Below are 20,313 nucleotides of genomic sequence, written 5' to 3' on the forward strand. Positions count from 1 at the left end.
CTTAACTTTCAAGATTGATGCGTTGAAAAGATGAAGAACTGGCTTAACAAATGACACGCTGACGTACTTCTCGCCAGACAGTGCATCTGTAAAATTAACTAGAGGGTGCAAGGATTTGTTGATAGCGTCTAGTACATCCATGTCCTGCCATGTTGGGATAAGATGACGAGACTTCTTGTCAGAGGACAGGACATGTGCAATGGCCTTTTGCTGCTCGATGATTCTCTCTATCCTGGCCTGACGTGATCCCCACCTTGTTGGACACTCTGTTTTCAGTGAGTGCTCTGGGAGTTTCATCTCCTTTTGTGCAGCTAAAAACTCTCTCTTACGCTTCCAGCTGTAAGAGAAGGAGCTCACCAACTTTTTACAGAGCCCCACAGCCCGGTCAATTCTTGGATCCTTCATGGCATTCTCTTCAGGAAATAAAAATGATCAGAAAAAAAAACAGTAAGACACAGGAAGACTCTTGTTGTTTATGCAACTTTTGATCAGAAATAAAAAAAAAATGTTTTTTATTTCACTAATTATATACACCTACATAAGAAAACATTTATTAATAAATAATAAACACTCACTTATTCTAAACTCATCTGGGTTCACAAACATTAACATAATAGTATTTGACTAATCAAATATTTTTTAACTTTTAAATGTATCTAATTTGATAGATTAGCAGAATAAAAATGATGATTATTATACTGTAGACATATGACTCATTGTCATTATAATGTGTCATTATAATCAGGGGTGCACATAACTTTTTGAGTGTGTTCCTCAGGTGAGTAGCAGGAGCTGGTGTTTGGTACGCACTCCGCAGCGAGGTCTTAATAAGTGCAGATCGCTCCCTTAAAGGTTTTGTGGTTTTTATCGTCATTGTGCAACTTGACGGAACACAAGGTTGCGTCTTGAGCGTAATATGCATTAAACAAATGTATTGCGTTTCATTAAAAATGGTATGAAAGAATCAGTTGTTCTTTTGTGATAAAACCGAAATAAAATAAAATAAAATGCTATTTGAGTACGTATCTAATATCACGTGAGTGCGTGGCGCTTAAATATCTTTTAAAAAATAACGTCACTGACTAAAGACTGTTGGTGAAGAGCGCACTGTCATTTGGCCGTCTTAAAGTAGCCGAAAATGCGCACAGCTGCGCCTCATTTAAAAATTACCACTGCCACAAGCGGAAAACACGCAAAATTATTTTATTTCAAAACGAAACCACTTTGTATGGTGCTTTCCGCCGGTGCAGAATAGGGTCCTGAGTCGGAGGAATAAGCACTTTTCGAACATAAACGCAGTACCTAAACCGAAAGGACATAAAACAAATGGTGAAGGTGAAATTTTAAACGCACGCTGTCAAAAAACGGTCACAGTCAAGAGCTCTTCTGTTTTGTACGCAAAAGCGCTGTAGTAACAAAATGACGTTACGCGTTCATCATTTTTGCCACGCATGCGTACCTGCGTACCAGTTATGTGCACCCCTGATTATAATATCACTAAAACAACAACAACAATTAATATTTTTAAATTGTCAAATTGTTTCAATATATCTGGGGAAAAAAACATACAACTTACCGATGGCTAAATGAAGTCTGTGACCAAAGCAGTGTAGCCTCGGCCAGTTATTCACAGATGCTGCCCATCATATTAGCTGCGTTGTCCGTTGTGATGCACACAAGTCTTTCTTCCACCAAGCCCCAAGCGGACATCGCTTCTTTGAGGCCCACTGCAATAAACTCCGCTGTATGGTCTTGTGGGAAAAACGAAGTTTGCAAAAGCTTGCTTTTCATCTCAAACTCGCTGTCAATAAAATGAACTGTCAAGCTCAAATACGGTTCCGCAGTTCTGCTTGACCATAAGTCGGTCGTGGCAGCAAAATATTCAAGGCTGAGCCTGAGAATTTCTCTTTCTATTTCTTTTCGGCATTTCGCATACAGCGAGGGCAGCGCAACATTGGAAAAATGGTTGCGTGAGGGAATGCTATATCTTTTATCAAGTGTTGCGATCATTTTTTTAAACCCCTCACTGCTCACGGTGGTTATTGGACACATATCCTTGGCTATATGGTACGTGATCGCCTCTGTTATTTCCCGGTGTCTTTGCGAGCTAGGCAGATATGGTATTGCATTGAACAATGGCCCTGATATTGTTGTCTGTGTTGTGGATGGCTGGTAATTTTTTGTTGTTGCTGTTTGTGCCTTCAGTCGTTGAAATTCTTGATAGTGTACTTTGTGGTGGCTTTTAAGGTGGTTGATGAGGTCTGTTGTGTTACCTTGGGACGTTTGGACGGAACAGGAGCAAAGTTTGCACAAGACTCGTACCTGATCAACATCACATTCCTCGAAACCGAAATAGTTCCAGACAACTGAGTATGACCCCTTTTTAGGAACTAACGATCGCACTTCTGCACCTTCCTCACGTTGCTCCGCCATCATATGTTTATTCTGACTGACTGTTATTGCTGCTATTGACTTCTACTGCTTCAGAAAGCGCTTGCAATCTAGACGCAGTAACGTCACAGTTTGGTCTTTATACTGTAAAATCGCGACGATATTTATTAACTGATCGTAGGTCATAAATATCGTTATCATGAGAAAAAAAAAGATTAATTGTGCAGCCCTAATCCAGAGCACCCCCACCACCCCACCCCTTTCCCACCTCTGTCGCCACCATGTGCCCCCTTCACATTTCTGTCTGCCCCCTCATATATGCCTGTCTAGAACCGGCCCAGTATGAAGAGTTATGTATCCTGATATTTCTCTTTTGGCCTTACTGTAGTTTACTGAGCTGATATTGGACTGATTGTGTGCCATTATTTAAGCTTTCATTAGCCCTTTTATCAATTGTCTTATTTTCATAGCAGTAACAAAGTTTTCTGGACGTCTTTTGGGAGGTGACTCATTCTTGATATTCCTCTTACACTGCTGTGTACAAAAAGGACTTGGTGTTCTTTATGCACTTGTGCCTGGCTCCCACTACCATGTTTGTCTATTCTTCCTCTGATTTGTTTGCACACACACGATAGTTGGTAGCCACTTACCTGATTTAAAAAGCTTTGTGTTTATATATGATTATGACTATGTCACTAATAGAGCAGTAATTTAAATTATTGTACCTAAGAAAATTGAGCAATCAGTGTTAGTCATAAATCTGTGTGATGCCCATTACTTGTAAAAAGGAAGGCCAACCCAAAATGAATTTTAAAATTCAACCTGTAATGTGGTGTTAATTGCTTTATTAAGTTCTTTGCCAAATACGAGCAAGAACCAGGTATCTTACACTTATGGTTTAGTTGTAATAAAACATTTATATGTTTGTTAAGATAAATAATGGTCTTTTAATGTATATCTTAAAGATGTTTAACATTTTGAAATGCTGTAAGCAATTATTCTGTGAAATGTATGCACTGTTTAAAAACATTGTTGCGGTAGCATCAAATTTAATAGAAAACACTGTCAACATTTTTGCTTTCTCCGTAAATGCAACATTATGATCACAGTAACTATGTATTCTGCAAATATTTGTCAAGAATTATTTATGCTGTTATAAAATATTTTTTCCTTATTTTATACGCTATAGCGGTTATGAGTTTCATTGTATTATGCAGTGTGTCTTTGGATTCTTCCAACTGAGTATGATAAATCAACACAATGTGGGAAATCTTACTATCCATCCATCATCCAACCTGCTATATCCTAACAAAGGGTCACGGGGGTTCTGCTGGACCCAATCCCAGCCAACACAGGGTGCAAGGCAGGAACAAATCCCAGGCAGGGTGCCAACCCACCGCAGAACACACACACCAAGCACACACTAGGGACAATTTAGGATCGCCAATGCACCTAACCTGCATGTCTTTGGATTGTGGGAGGAAACCGGAGCACCCGGAGGAAACCCACGCAGACATGGGTAGAACATGTAAACTCCACGCAGGGAGGACCAGGAAGCGAACCCAGGTCTCCTTACTGCGAGGCAGCAGCGCTACCACTGCACCACCATGCCACCCCAAAATCTTACTAGGTTTATTAAATAATGTAGCTCCATGTGTTGTTGTTCTTGAACTGTGTCATTAAAAAATTAGGAATAATTGTGAGTCCAACACTATCTGACAAATAGCGAATATTTTCCTTTAAAATGGTCCTAATTTTGGACAGTACCAAAACATACAACACAACAAGGCTAATGCTTGATGGCATCATTCATGGTTATGGTCTAGTCCTTGATATATTTTGATATTTTAATCTTTAAAGATGTATACAGTATAATACACAATTGCAAGCTAAACTCCACCATGCATTGCACAGACTGATCAAAAGAGAATGTTATGGATGATTGAATTCCATTTGTTTTTTAAGACAGTGATTGAAAGGTGGGATTCCTGTCATTGCCTATGATCTAGAGGTGCACACCATGAAATAAGCTGATAAAGTCAGGAAATACTCCCTGTATTCTCCTCATTACGGCTAAAATATTTTCAGGCATAGATACTAGTGGAAGATTAGAGAAGCTACACAGGTTCTTTTGATAAAGGTTTTTAACTTGTAAATATAGGAAAAAATGGTGTTTTGCAGGAATTAGATATTTAGTATGTAGTTGATCTAGGATGCATGCACATCATTAATATAGAGGTCGGTGAAGGTCCAGATGCCCAATAATTTATCTCAATTAAGTACTGTCCAGATTGCTGAAATACATAAATATCATACACTGGAGGCAGATGATAATGCTATTTCTGACATAAAGTATTTTATATATTAGTGCCACATTCTGTGATATACAACCAAACTATTAGTAAATTGATTATCATTACTGATGACTGTAGTACAAAACTTTGCATATAGAGAGGGATTTCAGGAAGAATTCCTTTCTAAGGCAAATCAAGAAAATGCAGTTAGTAATGCTATGCATTCTTTCTGTTTTACATCTTTTCAATAACTTTTTTTCAACTAAAATAAATTACATTTCAATGTATTTTTGAGGTGGGGTGTAAATATATAGTTTGTGGGCATACTCTGAATGAGAAATTAGTTGTTTTTTTTTTTTAATAATAATTTTTAACAGTATCAATTCTCCCAGCTGAAGAGGTAACCGCCTACTTTATTAACATCTTTTTTTATACATTTCATCATGTTGCAAATGTTATATTTAAATAAATCTTTACATTTCCTTTTGAATGCAACTCCCAGATATCTGAGTTGGTCTGAAACAATGGAAAGTGCTCTAATTTAATATGGCATGTAAGTGAGTTGGCTAGGAAAACCTACAATCTTATTCAAATTAATTTTGAACCCACAAATCTTATAAAATCATTCGTCAGATTTAATATCCTCAACATTGACAAGTTTATATCAGTAATGAAAAGAACTATATTATCTGCTTAGAGGGAAGCTTTTTCTTTTACTATTTACCTTATATAAGTAGGAAAGCATTTGAAATGATGTTTTAATTATAAAGCAGTAGTTTTATAATATTGGCTGCCACCGTACTTCCATATTCTGGTGTGAGCGTTGTTTGTCTCCATCAGTGTCTAGGTTTTTCAGAGCCACAGCACAGTGATGTCATAATAATTTTAAGATGGCAGTTTTACGGTAGAAGCTAAGGTTTGGGGTTATTTTGACTAGCACCGTAAGTTTTAGGACATAACATCGATAAAGCTTTAAGATGGATTTGAAGGTTAAATTTAGTATAAATAGACATAAAACTTACACGTAACGTAACACATTAAGTTCAACACAAATTTCCACCCTAAGAAGGAACAGCCTACTATTTTCCATTTTTGTGGTCCAGAAGTATATCAGGGAGAATGAATCCAACATTGACTTTCTGCAAAGTATAGTGTGATGAACGTTAGGTCCCATGCCCGGCTGGGATGCCCCTGCTGCTTATGTTCAGGGGAGAGCAACCATGGGCAGTCCAATACCTCCCCCGGGACGCTTGGTGGCAGCCTTCCTTGCCGACGGTGATTCCCCAACCTCCCGCAGGGCCCCATGGGAGATGGAGTCCTCCACAGCCTGGTTGGGGCCCGGAGTGGCCACTAGGGGGAGCTGTCTGGATGCAACAGCCCGACTGGAAGTGCAATTAGGACCACGTGGTCAAGCACCTGGACCACTTCCGGGTGGGCTATAAAAAGGGCCAGCCACCACCACTCGAGGAGCCAGAATCGGGAGGAAGAGGACGAGGTTGCCTGGGAGGAGTGGTGGTGCAAGGTGGAGAGTTGTTGGTGTGTTATTTAAGTGCTCTGTGGGACTGTGTTGGGCCTGTGGGACACGGGGAAGGTGTGCCCCACAGCTGAAGAGAAATAAAAAGTCTATTTTACACGTGCCTCTGCATCAGTCTGTGCCGGGTCGGGCGCTATATAGCGCCTTTTACAACAGAAACAATGTTTTGGCTCAGCAGAGTACCTACACATGGATTGAACAGCTCAAGGATGGATGCTTGTCTGTCACAGATAAAGAACAAATAGCTGACAATACTGAGCATGTCTGTGACATGGTTCTAGCAAACAGAATTGTGTAAATGATCTGTGAAACTAATGTTAAAAATAATGCAGTGTGCAGCAGGAAGCATCAGCTCCATGAATAAACCATGCTAAATGCAGAAAATGCAAGTCATTTCGTTCACAATACCACCACTGTATAATGAATATAAAACACTAGCCATTCGCCTCATAATTATTTATTTATGGGTGAACACTTCCTGAACAACACAGTTGTCCAAATGGGGTGGGTTTGAGGATACGACTGAGTGAATGAAAGGATGGAACTCTGGAGAGAGCAACATACAATTGTCCGTGACTGAAAACTGGGTTTGGCAGATACAGGCATATCGTTTTGAAAGTTTGTCCCTGTGCCTTATTAATTGTCATTGCAAAGGCCAATCTAACAGGAAATTGTCTGCGTGTAAAAGTAAAAGGCAAATTTGAATCTGATGGGGTCAGGGATATCCGGGGAATAAGGACAGTTTGTGAGGTAGGAGCTGCAATAGTCTTACACTCCAGTACATTGTAGGGAATGCTGGTAACAGTCAGTCTAGTGCTATCAGAGAGACTTCTTGCTGGCATGAGGTTTCTGAGAAGCATGACGACTGAACCTATGTTAATTTTGAGTTTATGCGGAGGCATGCCAGTGGGAGTAAGACTGTTAAATTCTTCGGGGAATGAAACTTGATCTGCGGGATGGAGGCAACGCTGGTGAAAGTTACTTCGTCGGTAGGGATAAGTTTCAGTACTTGTTCATTAAGGTGTAGCGAGTCTTCGTTGGTGATGCTTAATATAGCTCACGTACTGAGTTGTTCCGGAGTCACAGTTGAGAAACACTTTTTTAATGAGTTTTAAGCACAGGGAAAAAAATGAACATTTGAAACATCTGTAATGTAATAAACCACCAAGAACTGCGAACCAATCGCTGTAAACAGAAGTGAAAACAAAATCAAGCCCGGTGCATTCTTTAACTGCCTTATGTGTGTGTGTGTGTGTCTCTTTCGCGCCTGTATGTGTGTGTCCCTCTTTCTCGCGTCTGTGTGTGTGTCTCTCTCTCTTTCGCGTGCCTGTGTGTGTGTGTGTCTCTCTCTTTCGCGTGCCTGTGTGTGTGTGTCTCTCTCTCTTTCGCGTGCCTGTGTGTGTGTGTGTCTCTGTTTCACGCACCTGTGTGTGTCTCTCTTTTGCGCGCCTGTGTGTGTGTGTCTCTCTCTCGTGCGCCTGTGTTTGTGTGTCTCTCGAGCGATTGTGTGTGTGTGTCTGTGTCTGTGTGTGTGTCTCTCACTGTCGCGTGCCTGTGTGTGTAAGTCTCTCTCTGGCGCGCACCTGTGTGTGTTTGTGTCTCTCTCTGTCGCGTGCCTGTGTGTGTGTGTGTGTGTGTGTGTGTGTGTGTGTGTGTGTCTCTCTCTCTGTCGCGCGCCTGTGTGTGTGTGTCTCTCTCTCTCACGCGCCTGTGTGTGTGTCTCTCTCACGCGCCTGTGTGTGTGTGAAGGTGTAGCGAGTCTTCGTTGGTGACGGTTAATATAGCTCGCGTGCGTAGTTGTTCCAGAGTGATAGTTGAGAAGTCGATGTCGTCATATAGTTGTTGAACGTGATCAGAAATAAAAGGAAAACAATGTGAAGGCATTGTCCACGGTTCCCCTTCAAAAGGCCATTTTAAAATAAATAATCACTGCGCTCGCAGCGTAGCGAGGGGCCTGGTAGTGTGGCTGAAGCGGTTTCCGGGTGGAGTCGTGCTGCAGGCGTTTCTCACCTGTGCAGTAAGCAAGCAAGTGATGAGAGAGAGAAAGCCGGTACGGTAGAGCAAGCGAGAGCAGGCTCACGGCAGCTGAGCAGACAGCCTGGGTGTTTGGCCGACACCCGGGGGAGTAGTAGTTGTGGTCGCTTCCGCTGAGATTACTTCGGAGAACGGGAGTGACTGGAAGGTGGGAGACTCTCCACGGAAGGCAGCGGGAGTCAGGACTTGGGACGTGGTGTCCCCAACGTGAGAGCCTTGTTCGTTGGGGAATCCCAAGTCACTGTCAGGGGGAGCCGACCAGAGCCAAGGATCGGTCAGGCGACTGACAGTAGTGGAGTCAGGCACAGAGAAGGTCAGCTGCTGAGAGAGCGTCTCTCCTGTTGCAGGGCCCGCATGGGTGAAGCAGGTGAGACGCTAATGAAAAAGAGGCACTGTGCTTATTGCTTTTTAAAGACTGCTTCCTGCATTGTGTTTTAACCTCAGTTTTAAAGGATTGATTGTTTTTCTATTGTTGTGTTTTTTAAACTTTCACATTTCTTTTAAGGATCCCATGATCTTAGAGTTGGTTGGCGGGGTTCTGTCGTGCGTATCCAATGGTGGGCGGGGCTTTGTCTTGCGTGCGTCTTGCTTGCCATGGACTTAGTGAATTATATACATAGATGGTTACTTAGCAGTGATAAAAAGACCAGTAGCACAGGAATTTTAAGTTCTTTTTGATTGATTTTCCTTTCTTCTAGATATGTGTTCCATTAGTTTGTCTTGCAGCAAGCTTTAACTTTTTAAAGAAGGGTAGAGATAGATTTTTTTACTGTGAAGCAGGATGCAGAACAACAGTTTTCTGACAGTTTAGAAAGTTTGTCAAGTTAGTCTAATTTGTAACATACATCAGGAAACATCAAATAGGTTAAATATGTTCATTATATTTGTTGTTCTGTTCAATTACTTATAATAAAGTTCTTCCAAAAAATAAAAAGCAATTTATTTTAAAAGAAAGTAATGGAACATCACAGCAACAACACAAAGCACAAATAAATGTATACTGTACAAGAAACAATTTTTTTTAGCATTATGCTATTTGTTTACCTGAAAACCAATTTTATTTGTGTGTGTTTTTCTTTTTAGCATATCTTGAATACCAGTGCCTACCTTCTTTGGAGCTGTAACAATACAGGTTGTTTTCCACACAGGCAACATTTTCTGCTTACCTACTGTACTTACAGACTGCACAGACATTAGTGGATACCACAAAGTTGATCAGCACTGTCCTTATGTACTTGGGGTCCAGTGTTTTTTTCAGTGTGTAGCCTCTTCACTTGATCATTAGCTATGGATAGCCGATACTGATGGTCTTGGGAGGATTCATCACTGGTTTTACTAGTTGAAATGGTAGAATTGTTGCAGTAGAGATTGTCTGGAGGGCTGGTCATTGGAAAAAGTAATACTAAACTGATACTTAAAATTAATTAATATCTTTGAATGAAAATCTATAGAAGCAAAATATAGATTTAAAAGACTATAATGAAATACAGACCTAATAAAGTTATATTTTATATTTCTGTATATATTCTCAACAGTTGTTTTTAATTTGCCATTGTCTTCTAGGGAGCCACTGACATAATGAAGACACTATTGGAAAAAGGAGCTAATAAGGAATTCCAGGATGACTATGGCATAACACCTCTTTTCATATCAGCTCAGTATGGCAAATGTGAATGTTTAACTGTACTTGTAGCCCATGGTAAGTAGAGTTTATTTCATCTTATGTAATTGTAATTTTAATATTTTGTGTTATAAAATGTGGTCCTGGAGAGGAGGGTCCATCGGATAGTCGAGCCTCGGATTCAGGAGGAACAGTGTGGTTTTCGTCCTGGTCGCGGAACAGTGGACCAGCTCTATACCCTTAGCAGGGTCCTGGAGGGTGCATGGGAGTTTGCCCAACCAGTCTACATGTGTTTTGTGGACTTGGAAAAGGCATTCGACCGTGTCCCTCGGAGAATCCTGTGGGGGGTACTCCGAGAGTATGGGGTACCGGCCCCCCTGATAAGGGCTGTTCAGTCCCTGTACGATCGGTGCCAGAGCTTGGTCCGCATTGCCGGCAGTAAGTCGAACCCATTTCCAGTGAGAGTTGGACTCCGCCAGGGCTGCCCTTTGTCACTGATTCTGTTCATAACTTTTATGGACAGAATTTCTAAGCGCAGCCAGGGCGTTGAGGGGGTCCGGTTTGGTGGGCTCAGGATTGGGTCACTGCTTTTTGCAGATGATGTTGTCCTGTTTGCTTCATCAGGCCGTGATCTTCAGCTCTCTCTGGATCGGTTCGCCGCCGAGTGTGAAGCGGCTGGGATGAGAATCAGCACCTCCAAATCCGAGACCATGGTCCTCAGCCGGAAAAGGGTGGAGTGCCGTCTCAGGGTTGGTGGCGAGATCCTGCCCCAAGTGGAGGAGTTCAAATATCTCGGGGTCTTGTTCACGAGTGACGGAAGAATGGAGCGTGAGATCGACAGGCGGATCGGTGTGGCATCCGCAGTAATGCGGGCGCTGCATCGGTCTGTCGTGGTGAAAAAGGAGCTGAGCCACAAGGCGAAGCTCTCAATTTACCAGTCGATCTATGTTCCTACCCTCACCTATGGTCATGAGCTATGGGTAGTGACCGAAAGAACGAGATCGCGAATACAAGCGGCTGAAATGAGTTTCCTCCGCAGGGTGTCTGGGCTTTCCCTTAAAGATAGGGTGAGAAGCTCAGTCATCCGGGAGGGGCTCAGAGTAGAGCCGCTGCTCCTCCGCATCGAGAGGAGTCAGATGAGGTGGCTCGGGCATCTGATCAGGATGCCTCCCGGACGCCTCCCTGGTGAGGTGTTCCGGGCACATCTAACCGGGAGGAGGCCCCGGGGAAGACCCAGGACACGTTGGAGGGACTATGTCTCTCGACTGGCCTGGGAACACCTTGGGATTCTCCCGGAAGAGCTAGAAGAAGTGGCCGGGGAGAGGGAAGTCTGGGCATCTCTGCTCAAGCTGCTGCCTCCGCAACCCGACCTCGGATAAGCGGGAGACAATGGATGGATGGATGGATGGATGGTGTTATAAAATGAACATTTAGGAAAAATAACAACTTAAAATTTGTTTTTGGGTAAGTTATTTAATGTGTGACTAATAAAATTACTTGATTGTGAAATATTAGTTGTTGTTTTAGCAGTAATCTGCTGTACAAGGTGGTTATTTTCAGTACATTTTAAACTTAATCTTTAATTGTATCTTGTCTATTCATAGGAAATATTGTTAAATTTACATTGTGTGGCCATTTTGTTTAGAGTATGTCAGTTTATTGTACGTTTGTGTCTGAAAAGTTTGTAGCTGGTTTGTAGATATTGGATACTTTCGAGTGTTGATAGTGGTTCTTCGCTTTTTAAAGAATCTTGACTTAATTAACAGTTGTTTTAATTTCTTTGTATCACTAAAGTATCTTATGATGCAAACTGAGTGTCTTTCAAAAGTTTTTCTTTTTTTTTTAGTTTAAAATAATAGTTCCTGATTAATGGTATCCTTGTTTTATAATAGTCTAATCGTTTTACAGGAGCAGATGTAAATTGTCAGGCCAAGGACAAAGCAACACCACTATTTATTGCTTCTCAAGAAGGTCATGTGCAGTGTGTGGAAGTATTGCTATCCAGTGGAGCTGATCCAAACCTATACTGCAATGAAGAGGAATGGCAGTTACCTATCCATGCAGCTGCTCAAATGGGTAGAACAACGTAGGTGATAATATTTCCATAAAATAATAAAACTCTGCAACAAAATTTAAATGCTTTAAATTTTTGAGGTGGTATATATTAATGATTCTGCTAAAAGTATTGTTTTAATAACTTATTTGCAAGTTGTCATTGATTTCTCAATCATTTGATAAGTAAAAAAAAAAAAACCTGCTGACAATTATTTTTAAAACATTAACATTTTATGGGATATTTTTATAGATTATATATATTTTTTATTTTAAAATTCTTATTTTACAGGTAGACTTAGAAAAAAATATTTTTTAAACAGGAAACTTAAACTGAGCTGCTGGATACAAGAACTTAGGTCCCAGACTGGGCTGTTCACAATAATCAGATAACCAAAATATCAATATTCTATGTAAAATGTTTGGGAACCCCTCTCAGCCTGCATAATAATTTAGTCTACTTCCAACAAAAAAGATAAGTGGTATTTTTTTCCATTTCCTAGGAACATCTGAGTACTAAAGTGTTTTCTGGACAAAGATTTTTAGTGAAGCAGTATTTAGTTGTATGAAATTAAATCAAATGTGAAAAACTGTCTGTGCAAAAATTTAGGTACCCTTGTAATTTTGCTGATTTGAATGCATGTAACTGCTCAATACTGATTACCTGCAACACCAAATTGGTTGGATTAGCTCGTTATGCCTTGAACTTCACAGACAGGTGTGTCCAATCATGAGAAAAGGTATTTAAGGTGGTCAATTGCAATTTGTGCTTCCCTTTGACTCTCCTCTGAAGAGTGACAGTATGGGATCTTCAAAGCAACTCTCAAAAGATCTGTAAACAAAGATTGTTCAGTATCATGGTTTAGGGGAAGGCTACAAAAAGCTATCTCAGAGGTTTTAAACTGTCAGTTTCAACTGTAAGGAATGTAACCAGGAAATGGAAGGCCACAGGCACAGTTGCTGTTAAACACAGGTCTGGCAGACCAAGAAAAATACAGGAACGGCATATGCACAGGATTGTGAGAATGGTTACAGACAACCCACAGATCACCTCCAAAGACCTGCAAGAACATCTTGCTGCAGATGGTGTATCTGTACATCGTTCAACAATTCAGTGCAATTTCCACAAAGAACGTCTGTATGGCAGGGTGATGAGAAAGAAGCCCTTTCTGCACTCACGCCACAAACAGAATCGCTTGTTGTATGTAAATGCTCATTTAGACAAGCCAGATTCATTTTGGAACAAAGTGCTTTTGGACTGCTGAGACAAAAATTGAGTTATTTGGTCATAACAAAAAGCATTTTGCATGGTGGAAGAAGAACACCGCATTCCAAGACAAACACCTACTACCTACTGTCAAATTTGGTGGAGGTTCCATCATGCTGTGTGGCTAGTTCAGGGACTGGGGCCCTTGTTAAAGTTGAGGGTCGGATGAATTCAACCCAATATCAACAGATTGTTCAGGATAATGTTCAAGCATCAATCACAAAGTTGAAGTTATGCAGTGGTTGGATATCCCAACAAGACAATGACCCAAAACACATTTCGAAATCTACAGACATTCATGCAGAGGGAGAAGTACAATGTTCTGGAATGGCTGTCACAGTCCCCTGACTTGAATATCATCGAAAAGCTATGGGATGATTTGAAGCAGGCTGTCCATGCTCGGCAGCCATCAAATTTAACTGAACTAGAGAGATTTTGTATGGAAGAATGGTCAAAAATACCTCCATCCCAGAATCCAGACACTAATCAAAGGCTATAGGAGGCATCTAGAGGCTGTTATATTTGCAAAAGGAGGCTCAACTAAGTATTGATGTAATATCTCTGTTGGGGTGTCCAAATTTATGCACCTGTCAAATTTGGTTATGATGCATATTACATATTTTCTGTTAATCCGATACTTAACGTCACTGCTGAAATACTACTGATTCCATAAGGCATGTCATATATTAAAAGGAAGTTGCTACTTTGATAGCTCAGACAATGATAAACAAAAATCCAAAGAATTAAGAGGAGTTCCCAGACTTCTTCATATGACTATAATGTTCTATGTATTTTTAACATTAACTACATGAGTCAGTTACTACCCAATACTGCAATGCGCAACTGCAAAATCATAGGCACCTTGCCTACCGGTCAGATACAATATGTTTTATGGCATAGATTTTTTTATTTTTTCTTTATATTATAAACAAATTGTTTATAGATCGTCAGATTTCACTAATCCAAGACCTCATGTGTTACCAGTGAGGAATTTGCTCCAGCGCTTTTCCTCTCTGAGCTGCTACACATCCTCCCTCTATATTGTTAGATTCAGAAATTGAACTCTGGTTGCTGGAATCATAAGCACCAGTTCTGCTGCTCAGCTAAAAGAGAACTCCATTTAATCAGATGCATATCTGGGAGGTAGCTTTGTGACACAGACTTCGTGAGCACTTCTCTCTCAGCCCACTTCTTCCTGCATGTATTGTTTTTGCTTTGCACCCTCTGCCACCATAACCTGTCGTCTGTGGGGGAGGAGCAAAAGCTGTAGCTGCGTTTTTCCAAAATTACCAAAGTTCAGTAGCTCTAACTTAAAAAATGGGATTCAACAAAAGCCTGACGCACCAAAGTGATTCCACAGACAAAATATCTTTGTTTTTAAAAGTTTTAGTTAAAATTCAAAGTAAAACAGTTCACACAAAAAAGAAAAATTTAAATAGCAAAAAAAAAAAAGAAAAATTCTTGTTAAGAAAAGTTCTGTTCAAAGCTTAAATCTTGTTACATTTCAAATCGTTACAAATCACTTCAAACGTTTCTGAACCATTTCAAAAGTACGACGTTTCTGAACCATTTCTAACTGTCAACGGTCAGAAAACTGTATGCCTATCCCATTTCTGAGTTGAAAATGGGTCTTTCAAGTTCCTGTGTACTGGGACCTGTTCTAAACAACAACAACTGACTCAATTATCATACAATTATTTATATTTTACTAATATTATTAATTTACTATTTTTCTTTTAGTTTTCATTAGAAAGTTTCGTATTTTTTCTGAAAGCTTTCTTGTACTGTTTTATCGTCTGCCGTGGATTTTACGGATTTTATCAAGTGTTTATCAAGGTTTTGTTGCCTACTCACTTGCTGCCTGGATATACTGTTCTACCGTTTGCTGTGGACTTTATGGATTTTATTAAGTTATGTTGAGTTAAGCTTTTTGTTGTCTACTCACCTGTTGCCCGGATATACTGCTTTAGATTTTACGGCGCTGTCTGGATAGCATTCCTCCCTACCTCTTCAGTCTGAATGGCGTTCAGTTATTCCAACTCACAACTCCGCCGACTTAATCCCGCAACCACTCCTGAAATTAACATCTCCATCATTAAAGAACTGGGACTTCTTCGCCATCCTCGTTACATTCACAGAGGTTCCAGTCGAAAGTTCATCTTCCATAACCAGCCAAAGTGCTCTGCTACCAACATTCCATCTTTCTGGTCATCTGTTGCATGTTTGACGAGTCATCAGAGCACAGTCGCTCCAATTACTATCAACACTGGAAGTATCGTGAGATCTCTGCACTCTAGCATGGGATACACCCGAGCCACTGACAGAAATATCGCGAGGTCTTCACATCCCCGGCTGGATTTATTTTGTGGAGTGGATTATAGCTGCGTAGAGTGGATTTTAATGTTTTGCGTCCTGTACAGAGATTTACTTCACAGTCATTGGTTAAATTTGAACTATTTAATTCTCAATCTATCAGCAATAAATCCACACTGATTGAAGAACACATCAGGGAGAAAGGACTTGACTTCATGTGTCTGACAGAAACCTGGCACCAGTCAGAGGTTTACTCTGCCTTAAATGAAGCCTGTCCACTTGGCTACAGTTACTTGGAGGCAGCTCGCAGCACTGGGCATGGTGGTGGACTAGCTATTATCCACCGTCAGGACCTGGGGTTGTCCCCTATCTCAATACCTGCAATATCTTCTTGCGAGTGCCTTGCATTTAAATGTAAGCCCCCGTTTCCCATGACTGTTCTCCTTATCTATCGACCTCCAAAACCCAACTCTGCCTTTATTCCGGAAATGACTGATCTTCTCACAACACTCTATGCTACTTCTGCCAACATTATAATCTTAGGAGATATAAATATTCATGTTGACAATCCCACAGGTTATCTCACTGTTGATTTCCTTGAGCTGCTAGATTCTCTCAACCTACAACAACATGTTGATGTTCACACACATTCTAGGGGTCACACTCTTGACTTGGTCATTTCAAACTGTGCCCCAATCAGAAATCTTCAGGTATATGATCTTGGTATTTCAGACCACAAAGTAGTGTCAATGGAGCTGCCCTTTTTCTCCCCCCGTATCAAACCAAAATGACAGATCTATTTCAGAAATCTGAAGAATATCAATGTGGATGCCTTGGCCTTGTTTTACATTTCTCTCCTCTGACTTTATCAGCTCCCTCTCTGTTGCTAACCTCGTGGATTTTTACAACCAGTCCCTGAGCAGTCTCCTGGACTTCTACGCCCCTTTAACATCCAGGTCCATCTCATTCTCGTGCTCAGCACCTTGGTATACCTGCGAGCTGCGAAAAATGAAGGCGGCTAGGCATTTCCTTGAGCGGCGGCTCAAGTCTCTGGGCTGACTGTCCATAAACAGGCTTACAGGGAACACATGAGGGCGTATGCAGAAGCCCTGAAGGTTGCACGGTCCAAGTTTTATTCCACCATCATCAGAAATGGCTCCAGGAACCCTAAAAAACTTTTTTCTACTATAAATCATCTTCTCAAACCTCCTTTACCTGCCCATTCTGAGACCACCGATGAGAGGTGCAACATGTATATCAACTTTTTTTTTAAAAAAGTTGATAATATCCATTTACACCTCTCTACCAAGGATATCTTGCCCTTCCCAACTGTTGACTCATTGTCTGAGACTGTCCAGCCTCTTTGCTCTTTCTCTGTTGCCACACGGGAAGAGGTGGAGGATGTCATCAGGAAAATGAAACTGTCTACCAGTTCCCTGGACCTTTCTCCTCACCCTTGTTGAGGGCCAACATTTCTGCCGTCTCTCCACTTATCACCAGGATCATAAATCAGTCCCTCCTGGCTGGCCATATTCCTTCTGCACTAAAAACTGCTGTCATCAGACCTCTACTGAAAAAATCCACCTTGGATCCTGAAGTTCTCTATAACTATAGGCCGATCTCTAATCTTACATTTCTCTCTAAAGTTCTGGATAAAATAGTTGCAGCACAACTTCATGATCATCTCAAACTGAATAACCTGTTTGAAACGTTTCAGTCTGGTTTTCGCCCTGGCCATAGCACCGAAACAGCCCTGGTCAGGGTCACCAACGATCTTCTGATGACGGCAGATACTGGTTCTCCTTCACTACTTATCCTACTTGACCTGACAGCTGCTTTTGACACAATAGACCATAACATCGTTCTTCACCGCCTGCAATACACTATTGGACTCTCAGGAAATGTTCTAAATTGGTTTACATCATACCTGACTGGCAGAACTGAGCATGTCGCCCTTGGCAGCGCAAAGTCCCACACCCACAACATCACCTGTGGTGTTCCACAGGGCTCTGTGCTGGGCCCTATCCTTTTTACCATCTACATGCTCCCCCTTGGAACTTTCATTGGCAGATATGGTTTATCTTTCCATTGCTATGCCGATGAGACTCAGCTTTACCTCAGGACTACTCCCACCTCCTCTACTGCTCCTCTGCCAACATCTACATTGACTACCTGCCTGGAGGAGATAGAGGCATGGATGAGGCTCAGTTTTCTTCAGTTGAATAGATCCAAAACAGAAGCCATCTTAGTTGGTACATCACATCATCTCCGCTCTTCCACCATCACCAGTATTACTTTCTCTGGCCAAAATATTCCTCTTTCCACATCTGTTACTAATTTGGGTGTTAGAATGGACTTCCAACTTACTTTTGACACCCACATCAAATATCTCTGTAAGTCATCTTTTTACCATCTTAAGAACATCGCCAAACTCCGCCCATTACTCACCCTGGCAGATGCAGAGAAGCTCGTCCATGCCTTTGTCTCTTCCAGGCTGGATTACTATAATGTGGTCCTCATTGGGATTCCTGGCAAGAGTATCCAGAGATTCCAGTATATTCAGAACAGCGCTGCCAGGATCCTGATGAGGGTGCGAAAGTATGATCACATCACCCCAATCCTGAAAACCCTTCACTGGCTCCCTGTTTCATTCAGAATAGAGTATAAGGTCTCCCTTCTTACCCACCAGTGCATTTATGGACATGCCCCTCTTTATCTACAGGAACTCCTTACCCCTCATACCTCCTTACGCTCCCTCCACTCTGTACACACTAACACCCTTCAAGTCCCCAGAACTAAGCTCAGCAGCATGGGTGACAGGGCATTTTCATCTGTGGCTCCAAGGCTGTGGAATGCCCTCCCTGATTACCTGAGAGCCCCACAGTCGACTGAGGCTTTTAAGCGAAACCTAAAAACTCATCTTTTTAGAAAGACATTTTGTTAAATTATTTTATAGATTCTTCTGTTTTTATTTTTTTTAATTTTTACTCTGTAGCACTTTGGGATTGCTAAAATATAAAGTGCAATATAAATAAAATTTATTATTATTATTATTATTATTATTATTGTGTCTTAGTTATAGCAAGAAAGTTCTATCTCTTACTAACTTATAGGGGGAAAAGACTATACCATTATCTATGACTATGAAAGAAATGAATATTCTATTCAAATTAAGCAAACACTAATATAAGTTTAACTCAAAACTTTAACTTTCTAAGATTGGCTCTTACATTTCCGGCCCCTAATTGGCTATGCAGGAGCGGAGACAATTACTATACTTTACTTCCATGTGAGCCAATTAACTTACTTTTACATTAACTATGGTTTTCAAATCACTAGCAATAACACTTTAAAGAAACATTTAAAAATTTCTTATTCAAAACATTGGCAGTTTCTTGAAGCAGACACAATTTATTCACAGGTCTGTTCAGTGTGCCGGTTTTGGTCTGCACACAAACTCTTCTGACTGCACCTTTGGCATCTGGCATTGTCTTGATGACTCGACCCATTACCCAGGAATTGCGGGGTGTAGCTTTATCTACAATTAAAACAACAGAGAGAGACGCGCACACACAGGCAGCGCGAGAGAGACGCGCACACACAGGCAGCGCGAGAGAGACGCGCACACACAGGCAGCACGAGAGAGACGCGCACACACACAGGCAGCGTGAGAGAGACACGCACACACACAGGCAGCACGAGAGAGAAAGAGACGCGCGCACACACACAGGCAGCGCAAGAGAGAGAAAGAGACGCGCGCACACACACAGGCAACGCGAGAGAGAGCTGTATGCATAAGGTAGGAAGGCAGTTAAAGAATGCACTGGGCTTGATTTTGTTTTTACTTCTGTTTACAGCAATCAGTTCATAGCGTGCATTGTTGCAATATTACTTTTCCTGGTGGTTTATTAAATGACGGATTTTTTCAAATGTTCATTTTTTTTTTCCCTGTGCTTAAAACTCATTAAAAGAGTGTCTATAGCCAGCGGTTGGTAGCGCTATAGCGCAAACTATTGCAGCGTCAGTTTTCTCTGTTGTTCAAGGTTTTCTCAGTGTTATTCAATGTTTTTACATTTAGTTTACTATTACGCTGTGCATTGTGCATGTGGTTTAATTAACTATATTTGTGCATAAAAAGTTAAAAAAAAATATATATTTACATACAGTTTGTATGGTCTGGAATGGATTAATTGTATTTACATACAATCCTATGGGGGGAAATTGCTTCAGTTCATGACCAAATTGGTTTACGACCAGAGTTTTGGAACAAATTATGGTCGTGAACCAAGGTTCGACTGTACTGGCAAATACTCTTTTAGTCCATCTTTTCCAAAGCAAATCAGCCATGTATAGAATTTGCTTCCAGCGTCTTTGAGAGTATTCATTTTTTGGATGGAGTTCAGATGGCATATCTTGGGATTAATAAAGTTATCTATCTATCTATCTATCTATCTATCTATCTATCTATCTATCTATCTATCTATCTATCTATCTATCTATCTATCTATCTATCTATCTATCTATCTATCTATCTATCTATCTATATCAGGTTGTGTCTGCATTAACTGCAAGTGATTGGGTGTGTGTGGTTCCAAATCATTTGGGTCATCTGATGTCTTTGTAAGGGGTCTGTTGTTTATTATTGACTAGCAAAATACCCGCGCTTCGCAGCGGAGAAGTAGTGTGTTAAAGAGGTTATGAAAAAAAAAAAGAAAACATTTTAAAAATAACGTAACATGATTGTCAATGTAATTGTGTTGTCATTGTTATGAGTGTTGCTGTCTTTTATATATAATATACACACACA

At 40.9% G+C, this 20,313-nt stretch overlaps 1 protein-coding gene across 2 annotated transcripts in view; it reads left to right on the forward strand.

Moving 5' to 3' along the window:
- asb3 (ankyrin repeat and SOCS box containing 3) overlaps positions 1 to 20,313 on the forward strand; it is a 212,410-nt gene that overhangs the window by 95,645 nt on the left and 96,452 nt on the right. For both annotated transcript variants that reach the window (XM_051919409.1, XM_051919408.1), the window contains exons 5-6: positions 9,817 to 9,952; positions 11,783 to 11,960. In XM_051919409.1, coding sequence (XP_051775369.1) covers positions 9,817 to 9,952; positions 11,783 to 11,960 — 314 coding nt within the window. The remainder of the gene's footprint in view (positions 1 to 9,816; positions 9,953 to 11,782; positions 11,961 to 20,313) is intronic.

Source organism: Erpetoichthys calabaricus, chromosome 15 (assembly GCF_900747795.2).
Source record: "Erpetoichthys calabaricus chromosome 15, fErpCal1.3, whole genome shotgun sequence".
Taxonomy (NCBI): Eukaryota; Metazoa; Chordata; class Cladistia; order Polypteriformes; family Polypteridae; genus Erpetoichthys; species Erpetoichthys calabaricus.